The sequence below is a fragment of the Lepeophtheirus salmonis genome, chromosome 14 (genome assembly GCF_016086655.4).
Source record: "Lepeophtheirus salmonis chromosome 14, UVic_Lsal_1.4, whole genome shotgun sequence".
NCBI classification, from domain to species: Eukaryota; Metazoa; Arthropoda; class Copepoda; order Siphonostomatoida; family Caligidae; genus Lepeophtheirus; species Lepeophtheirus salmonis.
The window spans coordinates 17,637,024-17,650,895 of NC_052144.2; the positions used below are offsets into that span (position 1 = coordinate 17,637,024).

The window sequence follows — 13,872 nt, forward strand, 5'->3', positions numbered from 1 at the left end:
AAATGCTTGGATGAATGTAAGACATAAAGTAAATGCATCCTTATTTCAAAATAATCTTAACAGCAAAAGTTTGGTTTTTAACAAGATTTAATTTGTTATTCTTATAGTATAAACATTATATTTCTATTTTTGATAAAAATTTCTATGAAATATTCATTCTGTTATGTAAATTTGGAGATTTAAATTAGTACACATCAGTTTTTAATGAAGTTACGTGTATTTTATAAATAATAGCTATAATAATATAATTTTATAGCTACTTTTGTACACCTCAGTAAGGGAATACTCCCTGCCTCATTCATAGAGATAAAACCATAGAGTGATAATGAGAAAGAAGTTGACACCGTCGTAGTTGACCAGAAAACTAAAGATGTGTTGTATACTCGATCCTCATTGTATTTTACATTTGATTAATTTTAGAACTCTTCAGTTTTTATAAAAGTGTAGGATGATTTCATATTCTCTGTTTCTCAATTGTTTTTACGCCAAATAAACTTATTTGAAGCATAAATAATACTTAAAAACTTATTCTCTCATAATAAATTTGATAGCATTTTTCTGAACGTATCTTTTGCACTGATTTCAAATCTGATTTTTTTTTGTAGCACGTTGAGTTTTTGTATTAAAATGATTTGAAAATTTATCCATTTTTGAGATTGTTATATGACATATATCAAACTTTATGCAAATAGTCTAATTTTCGGAACGCAAAACAACAATATACATATAGATACTCGTACATAAATATGTGAATATTGTGTTCAAGTAAATTATTGTCCTACAGTTTTGAAGCAATAAGTTCTGAATTTTCTTTAGACAGGCACAAGTATCTAACAAGATCATTCAATTTTTCTCGCTTTAGGAGTTAAGGCTCTAACATTTTACCTTTGTAAGTGTAATCTGTATATGAATATGGTCCAGAAACGCAAGTTGCACCTTCAAGACTTTCTATGTCATCTACGATCTAACCTAGACAGACATTTGGGGGGATAGTATGGGCAATGAATAATCATGTTTTATTGGTATACGTGATGACTCCATGTTTGGATATTTAATCAGTTACTTTTTTTTTTTGGCAAGAACCATATTGAGTTCACACTATAGAAATAATAGTTATTTTAATAATTTTTTTGGTCCCTCCATATCATTGGTACAACAAATTGCATTTTAGATTTATTTTTGTTTAGCCAATCCAGTTTATTATGTGGTGCCCATGGTTTTCCTTGGTCGCTTAAATAAAAACCAAAGTATATTTTCTTTATATCGGATGTTATACTTCGTTACTGAGTTTTAGTTGTAAACTAGCCTCATACGTAACAGAAATTGTCTGTATAATTTTTAATATGTCGAGGCATGTTGAAAACTTGATCACGATTATACGAACTTTGACACTAGTAGATCAACTTTTTATTTAAGAAAATATAATTCCAATATAATGAGGCTTTATCAAATTTATACTTACCACAAATAAAGAAGCAAACTTGTCAAAATTAGTTTCATCTTAAAAATTCTACGTGGTAGAAAAAATATAAAGACAGATTTGGAATCAGCGTCAGATACACTCAAAATTATTTCTGATGAAAATTCTATGTTGACTTGTTTAATTAGGGCTATATTTATCGAAGAATATTTGGATTTCGAAGCTATAGTCTTCTTGAATCAGATATTTATTGGTGTTAAGTACTGAAAATTTAAAACAAGAAAATAAATAAATCCAAATATTAATATGTGAACAACGGAACTATATTTACCTTTTATTTTTATTTTTAATTCTTTTATGTGGATCAATGATTTTTTCCATACTCAAAAATTAGCAGAAATCTATAAAAAAGGTAAAAATAATTAAAAATTATCAAAAATGAGATTTGATACAAAAAAAAAGAAAAAAACTAATTGCAGATTCTTTATTTGCTTGTTAAGTACTACTAGAATTGAATATGAAATTTAAAAGATTTTTAAAATGAACTTTTGTTCTGAATATATATATATTTATTTGATGTAACTCATATTCAGGTGCGACGATAGTCTGGAAAATACGATAATTGAAATTATCCACCTTAGAGCATATTATTGACAATTATTTTAATTATGCAAGAATTTAATGCACGCAATTAGGTATAATATATTATTTTTTTAATATAATTACAAATTAAGTATGCATAAGTGTGGCAAATTAAAACAGTAATTTTAAGGATTTATTGACTTTTTTAGCTCATGGATTAGCCAAAAACCTAAGGTATAAATATTGATGAAATATTGAAAAGTAAAAACACTTTTACAGCTTCCCTTTCTTAGACAACATGAAGGTAAATATTACATATAATCCATTTAATCCCGGTTCTAAGATCTTTTTATATTTTAAACATTCAGATAATTTTCCTCCTTGCCCTCATTTTTGGATTGGCCTCAACAGAGTCCATCCCGGATGTTAAAAAAGTTCATCCCCCTTTCAATCCCACTCGTTTTGGCAATGATGGACAAGGAAAATTTCTACCCTTTCGACCTTCTCCTTTTGTTCCATACCACTATCATCCAGGAGCCTTCTATCATCATCAAAGACTTAGGGGAGGATTGATTCCCTATTATTTCCAATCCCAAACGACTCCAACACCTTTTCTGGTTATTACTCCTCTTCCAGTTTTTGTTTCTCCTACATCAAACGTCTTAAACAAGAACTTTGGATTCGATAACTCTGGCAGGGTTCCTACATTTGGAGGACCTCTTCCTCCATTTATTCCAAATGGTTTTGGACATGTGGGTCATCATGAGAATAGCGTCGTTTCAAATGAGAATGATTCTATTTTTGATGAATCATTTCGACAAAATGAAGCTTTAAAGAGTGAAAAAAAATACTCAAATTATTGAACCTGAACCCCACGCAGTGGTATATAAGAGTAATGAGAAGATTTAAGGAGTGTTTCAAATATAAAAAGGAGCATTGTCATTTTCAATGATAGGCTCCAATATCATTAATTAATAATCATATATTTATATTTTTTACTTTTATTATAATAAAGGATTATGATTATGTACTCGTATATATATTTTTAATTTGTTGCATACTTTTGTTGAATACATTCATTAACAATATGTATAACAATTTAGTTCTGTCTTATTTTAGATCCAAAATCCTTAGTGGTTGTTACTTTTTAAATTGGTTTTCAACAAAAAACGAGAAAAATATTTTTCTATCACGTTTTACATTCTCCAGGATCACTGGTTCTTACTTAACCTTCTTTTTGTGAATTTACCCCTTCGTTCGCTTTACCATCCAGATTGACAGGGGGTAAATTCCTATATATATTAATATATATATGTTATATCCTTGTTGGACTTGGAGTAATTCTTGCCAATATCCTTTTGTATTGCCTCCCCCCCCTTGCTACAGCTGATTATAGCTGATCTAATGAAACATTTCGACAGCTAATCTGGTATCCTTCAAAAATTGTTCAAATTTTCGGGGTTACCATGATGTTTTTAGTTTTTTAACATGCCAAAAAAATAACGATTTTCATCACTACAAATAGTTTACGCGTACCATGACTAACACTATTATTGACTCGTATTTATCAAGAATTATTTTATTAAGAAAGTCTTTAAAAATTTGGAAATTAGGAATTGTTATATACAGCGTGCAGGCATTGTTTAACAAAGAACTTTGAGCTGATGTGACAACTGTGACATTATTTGTTGTTCTGTTGACAGGTCAAGTATGTTTGGCGTCAGTTAAATAAAAGCATTGATCAACTAAATGACTCAAGAAAAGAGCAGATAGACTAAAAACAAACAAAAAACAACCACATAAATATAACAGGAACAAATAAGTTTCTCATTTACACATTCAAGCAGTACTATAGTCTATAATGTAAAGGAGAATTGACGATTTTCAACAATATAAAATAAGTTGTATTTTTTACCTAGCAAAATTATATAGATAAATATTTAAAGATTATTATCATATAAATTATCATTGTGAATCTCAATCTTTGGTTCGAAAATGGTCCTATCTATTTCTAATCTAATATTTGAAGAACTCTTAGAATCCTCATCGTCACTTTTCTCATCATCTTCCTAAGTTATGAATTTGTTGCTACTAACGTCAATATCATTCTTCCTAATCTTTGTATAATCTTCATAATATTCAAATAAGGTATCGAATAAACTCAAATCAACTAATTTGAAATTAGCCACAACCCATAGATTCTAAAATAAATAATTGCAATTTTAACTGAATGAAAATAATATAGGCTACATTAATATGTTGAAACGGATTTCAATATACAAAAATAAATTCAAAAGGACGCTCGGGATATCATCATACACATATGTATTACATTTTCAGAATCTATAAATATAAAAATGATAGTCAAATCGATACAAAGTATTAGTTAAGAGTATCTAATTAACAAATACTTTAATATTTACGATAAATGATTCAATCATCGATATTTCCTTCCATATCATTAGGGATCAGAGTGCTCCGATAAACATAGTATTTAGATTTCCATAAAATTTATGCAAAGAAAGTCTTGATAGATATTCGTCTGTTGTTGCCTTTATTTAGGAGCTAGAAACTAATAATTCCTAAATAAAAACTTTATTGACTTTCATGAGAAGAAACGTTAGTCACTTTCCTCAGAGGAGGACTCATTTATAATAACAAGCGTGTATAGCCATATCATCTGTGATCAAAATCTTGAGTATAATGGGCAAGTTAAAAATAAAAGAGAAACCGAAAATCAATATGGTAACCCTGACAATTTAAGGAATGTTTTGGAGGAGATTAGCTGTGGTAAGGGAGGAGGGAGAAAAGGAAATAAATTAGTACATTGGCAAGAATTATTCTGAAGTCGATCTCGAATTCTATACTGAGTCTAACAAGGACTTACAATTATAACTCTGCAACAAATCCTCAGGGTTACACTCCGTCTTTTATGAACACAAACGAATGTTTAACTGGGGTTTGAATCTATTAAGGAAAGGATCTTCACTACTCAGGAATTAAATAATAATGACTACAGCTAGGGATAAGAAAATTCATTCTTCAGATTACCAATTCCAAGAAATAGGTCAGCTAAAATATTTACATTTAATTATAGAATACGTGTGAGCGATGGCTCAAACGTGCCTTACTACAATGACATAACATAAGTTCATATCAATTTGTCAACCATTTGTCATATTTTTTTATTGATATTTGAATTAAATAATTTCATACAAGATGAGATTAATTAATTTCCGAGGCCCTATTTTTTATAGGTATACAAGGTTCGGAAGCAAAACGTGGACTGTTAATAAATCCTAATTATGTAATTAAAATAGAGAGGTTTTTTTATTTTTTCTTGCATTTTCCGAATCTCCTGTGCTTTTTACATAAGTAAGCAAAAATAAATATTTCTCTAATCTTTCATCATGAGTGAGCAAGAAGCAAAATGGCAGAGGATATCAGACCTTCTGAATGCCAAAATTGAGGTGGCAGAGATTATGGACATTGTGAAGTGCTCTAGGAGCCTCATTTTCAAGATGGGTAAGATGAAAAAGGATAAAAAATGCCTCACAAGGGAAGAAAGAAGTGGGGACACCACTTGAAAAGAGATTATGAGTTTCTGGGGGACCGGAAGAAGAAGATCAAGGAGGACCCTACAATATCCATGAATCGACTCTCTAAGGAGTTTCACGTGGACAAGAGGACAATCAGGAGGGCTGTGAAGGAGAACTTGGGGGTGTCCTCTTACATAAGGATACCACGCCACCTGTTGACGGACACTCTGAAGGAAAGGAGACTGAAGAGGTGCAAGAAAGTTCTTGCGTGGATCAAGGCAAATGGATCCGCAGTAAAAAATTTCTATGACGAGAAGATTTTCAGCGTGGACCAGGTCTACAACCGTCGGAACGACCTTTGGCTTGGGGGATCATCAGAGGAGTTGAAGGGGTGATCCGTACCTAACATCCGGATCAAACAGTGGTCCTGGGGATCGTGGCGTCCGACCGCAATAAGATGACCCTTCTTTTTTAAGGCTGGTATCTGTAATCGGCCAGTAGGCCGAATACAGATGCTAAGGATCACCATACTACCATGTCTCAAGGCCACCTACCCAGTGGACAACTATGGGTGCACCCAAGATGTTGCACCCTCACAAACATCGGGTAAATGACAGAATTTCTGCGCCGACAATATGGCTGATTTTTGACCCAAGGACATGTGGCTATCATCTTCTCCTGATTTGAAGGCGTTGGACTTTGCTGTGTGGGGCATTTTGGAGAGAAAAATTAACTGGATACCTCACCCGAACATGGACTCCCTGAAAACCGCCATTGTGAAGGAGGGGAACAACTTTTCCGAGAAGTTCATCATCAACTCCTGCAAGGCTTTCTACCGCTGTGTGGAGGCTGTGATTGTTGCTGAGAGCGGCCATATTGAGTGAACATGTTCAAAAACGTCGTGTCTCAAAGTTTTTTGAAAAAAAAAAATTCTAAATTATTTATCAAAGAATAAAATTATTGACATTTTTCTAAAATCCGTCATTCAGTCCACGTTTTGCTTGCGAACCCTGTATGTTTGACTATTCAAATCATAAAATACCTTTTGAACTTATTTTTTGGTCATTCTAGTAATTTCTCAGTTCTTCTACCACATTTATGGAGGGGGCGCTTGATCCTTTGATTACAGGTTAATATTATTATATGGTGTAGCTAAAGCTCAGTGCCTCATATGAAAAATATAAGAAAAGGAGACAATGTATTTTAGGAGTGTAAATGCTAAGTATTTTTTAGCGTGCGAGTTTTGTTTTTGTTGGCAATCTGAACAATATTTTTATTTTCTCGAGCTAATATCATTATTCTTTCATTTTTGAGAAGATAACTTCTATATATATACATGTATTGAGTAACTACGTGGTAGTGTGCTCATAAAAAACGAAGAATAACTTTGATAACTTGTTGCAGAGTTATCTTTTATATCAATAAAACAAACTTATATTACTCAAGAAAATTTCGTCAGTTCATTGATGCATAATAACCCCAAGCAATGCCAAATACTATCGTTAGTCGACTATAAATATCAAACTAATTCTATATAATACGTTTAAACATCATACGAATGAATAATTATTTCCTAAGAATTCAATTAATTCATTTTGAATCCACTTGATAAAAAGACTTATACATGAGACGAGTGAAGTCATTTTTACTCTTTCTTTTAGGTTGAATATGAATGCTTTAAAATAAATTTACAATAAATAACTCCATAACTTTATAAGCACATCAAATTAAGATTATGATTTGATCCCTGTAATTTTACATAACACTAACATTGAATATCTGATAATTAAAGCGTAAGAGGAACATAAATATGTTTTAAAAGCCAAGTATGCCTTAAGTCAATGTTTTTTTCATTGGTTATTATTGAATAAATTTACAATTAAATATGGGATTTAAAGTGCTAAATCATCCATTGTAGGATCGTCTTCTATACGTAAATAATATATCATGTTCTTAAGCAAAAAAATCCTGCTAGTATTCTTATAAGTTATACAACTTCCTATCTACTTGGTTAATATAAATTTATAAAATTATATATAGGACATGCCTTTGCAGAAAACTTGATTTCAACGTCACAAATGACTCATTTTCTTACTGATCTCCACCTTAATAGATAGGAGATTGAAATAAAACGAAGAGTTTAAATACATAACATGTCTTTTATGTGGAACATGACTCACAGTTTTTGTGTCATAAGGAGAAATCCATATAATTTCTTATCATTTAACGCTCACTTCACTTATGAATTAGTCGTCAAAAATGTCTATTTTTGTTTTTTGATAAATTAATGTCCATACATATTTTGTAATGTAATATGCATTCATTCATAAAATTTAACCATGCTTATGCCCACATACTCGTATTATGACCATCAAGAAGATAATCTACGTGCAAAATTATTAGCTGAAACAGTTACACACCTGTATGATTTGTGGATTTATGAACTAATCAAGATATTAAAGGGAATTGACTAATTCCTCCGTTTCACTCCCTTCATTTCTTCAACATGAATCCTCAAAATGTGCCCGGCTGGACTTCCACTACAATTCTAAGGAGCCTTCCCACCTTCCAAGTATTCAAGAGTGGACTCACTCAACTTTCAAGAGGAGGGTTAGGTGAACAAAACTCTTGACAAACGGAGAGAGTTTCAAAAGTACAAGTTTACCAACATGAGAAGCGTTATTTGAGGTCTGCAGCAGTTCCGTCTGTATTTCAAAATCTTCTGAAATATCTATCAACGTATAAATGTAAAAGATCAATGTCGAAAGCCATATCCTCTGTAAGGATATGAAATGAAAATACAGCTAGAACTCATGTGGAGGAAGTTTTTTTTTCTTCCAAAAAGATACTCTTAAGCACTTCAGTACATGGAAATTGATACATAATCACCTTCAGGTAAAGTATATTTCTAAAGGATCAAATACTTTATTCAATTTTACTGCCTAACTAAACGTCTACTAACTTTATTGATATTGATCTCACTGCCAATGTTAAAGTGGACCTGTCTTGTCCTGTATCATAAGAATGATAAATATGTTCCAAGGTTGTCCAATACATCACAACATACAAGAGAATAACCTCCATAAACACCTATTAAAATACATATGAATAGTATTCATTCTACTCCTTCTCAAGACAGCATTAACCACATTCTCAATGACATCTATAATCTCATAAAAAATGAATCGTTCGAACTTGAATCTTATCAGCGAAAAAAGCTAATCCTCAGTAGTGAGCAATTTGCCTTAATGCACTATCATAATGAGAAAAATCCTTCAGAAGAGATTGCCGCATAAGTGAAATATCATCTAACTCAGAGATTCTCAACAGGGGGCCTGAGAACCAGTCTGGCCTAAAAGTACATTTCATATGAACTGGGAATATTATATTATAATAAAAAAAATATGTACTATTGGCTTGAAGTTATGCATTTGGTGTTGGTATAATTAGCTTAAATTGTGTTTTAATTGGCAAGACTGACATTCACTATCCAATAATCTTGGGAAGGAGGCTCAATTACCACAAACTGTTTCTACCGGTGGTCTCGAAACACGCACCCTCTTTTAATTTCCAACTCTAACCGATATCAAAGTGATAGAAATCTTGAAGCAAGTACTCTTGATGACCAAATCGATTTGATTGAAGGCTTGATCAAAGATTTCAAAACTTCGATAAATTTTGATGGCGTGTTTAAGCTGTAGTACCAATTTTCATCCCTGCTCATTGGTGTATGAAATGAGTTTGTTTAATCAATTTGTAAAGAATTCAAACGTTGCGGGACTGTAACTCGACTTAATTGACTTATTTGCAAATGATGAATTGAAGAACGTGTGCACGTTATCTCTTCTACTGAAGAATTATTGATTGTATTGCCATCAGGAGTTGTGCTTTTTAAACAATTTGGTCTTTGTGTTTCTCGAATATTCCTGTCAATATGGTTGTGCAAATCTGTTTGCTCTGAGATGAATGTGGTTATAAAGAAATATAGTACTAAACTCACTCCTGATCATACGATAATGAGTATTTTCATAACTAGGCCTTTTAAGAACTGCAAAAAGGTAGCTCGGAATTCCCGAGCAAATTTCAAAAAATTATAGTTATAGTATGCAAAAATAAAAATATTCAAACGTTAATGACATTTATCATGAATTTTTAATTAACTGTCTTATAAAAATTAAAGCCGATTTTTCATTGATGTGTCCCGCGAGATGATATCTTCATTCCATTTTGACTAACACCCAAAAACTGTTGTGAACCCCTAAGCTATCTAGAAAAATAATCTTTGTGTATGGACTTGGATTCAATCGAGATTTGAATTTTATTCTTTGTTTTTGGATATGTGTCGAAATTGAAGTCCTTTAAACTTAAGAGCACGTACTGTTACTGCCAGCTTGTGGAAGCAAAAGGTTTTTTTTCTGTCTGTAATTTTTGATGAATACATGAGAATAATGGCACAACAAAACAATTATAGAAATGACAGCGAGAAGGCCTCTATACCAACCGCAAGTGACGTTACGTTTTCTCTAGTAATCCAAATATATACCGTCTACAACCTCATCATAAAGACAGAAAATATCAATTCTATGTTTATTCAATGCCAAAATCTTATTTTATTAAATTTGTTAATTTATAATTGATTTTGAAACAATTCAAGGAGACCATAATTGCTTAAATTGTCATTCATTTCATCACCTTTTCATTGAAATGTTTAATATTATGATAAAAAAATTATCTAAAAAAATAGAAGATATAAATTTAAAACAATCTAACAGTTCAGTCAAAGGTATCAACTAACATTAAACCAATATTTTATATTTTGTTAATTGACTAGGTTCTTTTTAAGGATGATCTATAAAACACTCACCTATTTTAATTTTAAAAAGAACGCAAATATGATATATTCAATGTTAAATAATGTCAAATGGAATCTTGGAACATAATTTATATTATAGATGATTAAATAAATTTATGACTGGTGTCAAGATACACATTGATAAACATTTATCCATCAAATAGCTTCTTTAATATATTAAAAAAAGGTTATATATTTATAATGTAAATATATTATGTTTCTTTTAAGATATTTAAATACAAATAATATTATAATACAGTTCAAAAACGTACTGTTAGAAAATCAGAGACAATAATTATTTAATTTTTTACTATTTGCAGTTTCTTATTTTTTTCAACATAAAAAAGTCCTTTTTTTTACAATCATTAAAAAAAAAAATACATAGTATGTTTTATTTATGTGCAATTTTTTTAGGTTCTGTATACAAAGCAAAATAATTTTTTTAAAGAATAATTTTTTTGGACTCTACATGGGTGATTGATAGGATAAAATAGTATCATAAAATGTAAATTAGAAAGAAAAATTAACTTTTTTTTTTGTTAAAAAACGAATAACATTCAAAATTATCTTAAATAATATATGTATCCATAAATTATTTATCTTTTGCATTAGTCTATTATACTTTAATATGTACGTAGTTTTTTAAAGAAATAAAAACATTACAATCAAATAATCTATGACATGAATGTGCATTAATTATAGGTCGAATCTGTGAGGGTGATTATAGCTGCGTTTTTAAATTCGAATTTAATCTTCTGTCTTTTTTCACTGTCCGATTCGGAAAATGAAGAATATTGCGAAAAGTATACAATGGTGTTGTGAAGTAAAGGTTGCGTGCCCACTTTGAATACTAGGTTCCGATAATTCCCCTAAAATATAAATATTTTAAATATACAAGCATATTTGATATTTTAGAATTTGGACCATTACCGTTAATTACATGGAGTCTCACTGTTGCGGTGTGAAGATTAGCTGGCTGACACGTATAGTTTCCTTCATCACTCTTAACTGCGCGTTTGATAGTAAATGAACTTATAATTGTATCTCTCGATTTCTTCTCCAAGACTGGACTTCGTCTGTTTGTTGAAACAACCATTTGACCATCGTGATACCTAAATCAACGACCAGACATATATATATTTAAGAACCTTTTTAAAACATACCATGTAACAAATGGAGGATGTGATACTGCTTGAGAGACGATGCACTTCAGTTGCACTTGACTCCCTGCCTTCACGTGGATTTCCTTATTACCAAAAATACGTACTTTTGGTACTAAAATAAAGCAGAAAAAAAAAGATTAACAATTGGATTAGTTTTTTTGCTGAGACTTTATTTGATTGGGTTATTCAATGAATTTTATCCATAATTTATTTGGTATAAAGGGTAGTAATTTGTTGGTAATTTTCCCTTGTGAATCCAGTTATTCTAATATAAAAACTGTACAGGATATGAACTAATTCTTTGTTCATTTTTTAAAAACTATGAGATCATTGACATAGTTATCTAATTAAAAATCGCTTTTATTTACTTTAAGCCTCAAGTCACAATATTTTGAAAGTATCCAATGGGCATAGTTTGAGTATGAAATAAATTTAAAGTGGTTATTTAAATTTTAAAATGTTTGCATCAACTGTTATTCACTTTGATTTTTATTCATATGGTTATTTCACGTTGGAACAGGACTTAAACAAAGACTATAAAGGCCAAACGTATGTTTGTTGAAGATTTTAATGGTTCTTTTTGTCTTCTATATCTGGGTTAACAGTAGTTAACATGGATTTCAGACCACGGATATTCCAAAATCTGAATTTGTTATATTGTCATAATGAAAATGGCTAATCTGATTAAAAATTGTCTTATGGACTCTTCTTTAGAATGACTAATTCTTGACATTACTTGTTCATGGATAGAAAAATAATGCTCGAAATCAGATGACAACATAATTTACCAATTTTATCATTCTTAACGACTGTTGTACAATTCAAAATTAATGGTAGGAGCATGTCACAGTTTAACCATATTTACATAATTTTAGCTAAGTGAATCAGATTTTAGATAGTTAATATGGAGAAACAATATAAAAATTGATCACAGTTAAATTTACACCATTCACCATTGGAAACAACGGAACTCACTACAAGGAAATCTTAGAGCGAGTTAAAGTGACCACCCCATCAATTATTCAATTATATTTTGTTTTATTATATAGTGGTTAGTGAGGAAAATCCTGTGTACAATGGGCATTTTTTAAAAAGAAACCAAAAATCAACATGGTAACCCTCACAATTTGAAGAATATGTTGGAGGAGAGAAATAATCATGCTCAAGGCGTTTCATTAGATCAACTACATTCAGTTGTGACAAGGGAGGAAGGGAAAAGGAACAGGGACAATTGCTAGAATTACTCCAGTGTTGACCCCCGACTCTCTTCTGAGTCCAACAAGGACTTACAATTGTAACTCATCAACAGGGTTACGCTCTGTCTTTTATGAGCACACACGAATGTTCAATCAGGTTTGGAATATAAATGAATCTATATAGTAAAGGATGTTAACTACTCAGGAATTAAATAATAATGACAACTGCTAAGGAAAAGAAAATTCATTTTTCAGATTACCATTTCCAAATAAACGGGCCAGCTAATATATTCACCGGATTTACATCACTAATCAGGGTCATACCTCAACTCCAAAAATATATCTATGATGTTAGTATCTGCGGGAGCCATACTTTTGTGCCCGTTCTTAGCTAAAAATGGTTTCTTACGGACTTGATTGAATATAATATAAGTCTCTCTTATACGCGTCTATATGCAAATCAACACTACTTATATACTAGCATAAAATTAAATATTCACAAAATAACTTACCAACAACAGCTAAAGTGACGAAAATACTGGATTTTGGAACAGTGGAAACTTGACATTCATAGCTTCCAGCATCTCTGGCTTGAACATACCTAAAAAGTCAATCAAATAGTTATAGTTATGTAAAAAATAATTACAATATACACTTTATAAAATGTGAATACAAAAATTGTCAAAAATCAAATCATTTCCTTTTCCGTCAATTTTGATTTTATAAAATAAATATATACCTAAGTATGACTAATTCTATCTAAGTATTTCTGAATAGGAGAAGAACAAATTGTCAAAAGATGAGATGATAACAATAATGATAAAGTCAAAGAAGCTCCTGATTGCAATAATTTGGATTCCTTTTGAAGAATCAATTTTTATAGATTATTATCGTTATTGGATGATGATAATCTATTTTTATTTTTTGATCAAGAATTGATATATATATATATTTCCTTATTTTTTCTATACATATATAACGAATCATTTTGCTAAATTGCTTTTGATAATGTTTTAACATTTTATTTATCGAATTACTAATTTTTAGTATTATTATTGAAAATTGTAATTTTATTTCATTATTTCACATACATATATTTTTCAATGGGGGGATGTCTTTT

At 30.6% G+C, this 13,872-nt stretch overlaps 2 protein-coding genes across 7 annotated transcripts in view; one reads left to right on the forward strand and one right to left on the reverse strand.

Annotated features, from left to right (window-relative positions):
• The window catches only part of LOC121129813 (zwei Ig domain protein zig-8), a 335,418-nt gene that overhangs the window by 12,373 nt on the left and 309,173 nt on the right, over positions 1-13,872 (reverse strand). For 5 of the 6 annotated variants that reach the window (XM_071893322.1, XM_071893323.1, XM_040725532.2 and 2 more), the window contains 4 exons: positions 13,265-13,353; positions 11,557-11,668; positions 11,324-11,505; positions 10,469-11,262 (listed from right to left, as the gene is read on the reverse strand). In XM_071893322.1, coding sequence (XP_071749423.1) covers positions 11,159-11,262; positions 11,324-11,505; positions 11,557-11,668; positions 13,265-13,353 — 487 coding nt within the window. In that variant the 3' untranslated portion in view covers positions 10,469-11,158. Of the gene's footprint in view, positions 1-1,462; positions 1,684-1,751; positions 1,822-10,468; positions 11,263-11,323; positions 11,506-11,556; positions 11,669-13,264; positions 13,354-13,872 lie in introns of those variants that run through there. The other variant, XR_011783558.1, reaches the window with a different exon arrangement.
• LOC121129236 (uncharacterized) lies at positions 2,169-3,038 on the forward strand. Its single transcript, XM_040724946.2, has 2 exons — positions 2,169-2,306; positions 2,371-3,038. The coding sequence occupies exons 1-2, from the start codon at positions 2,301-2,303 to the stop codon at positions 2,863-2,865; spliced, it is 501 nt and encodes a 166-aa protein (XP_040580880.1). The 5' UTR covers positions 2,169-2,300; the 3' UTR covers positions 2,866-3,038.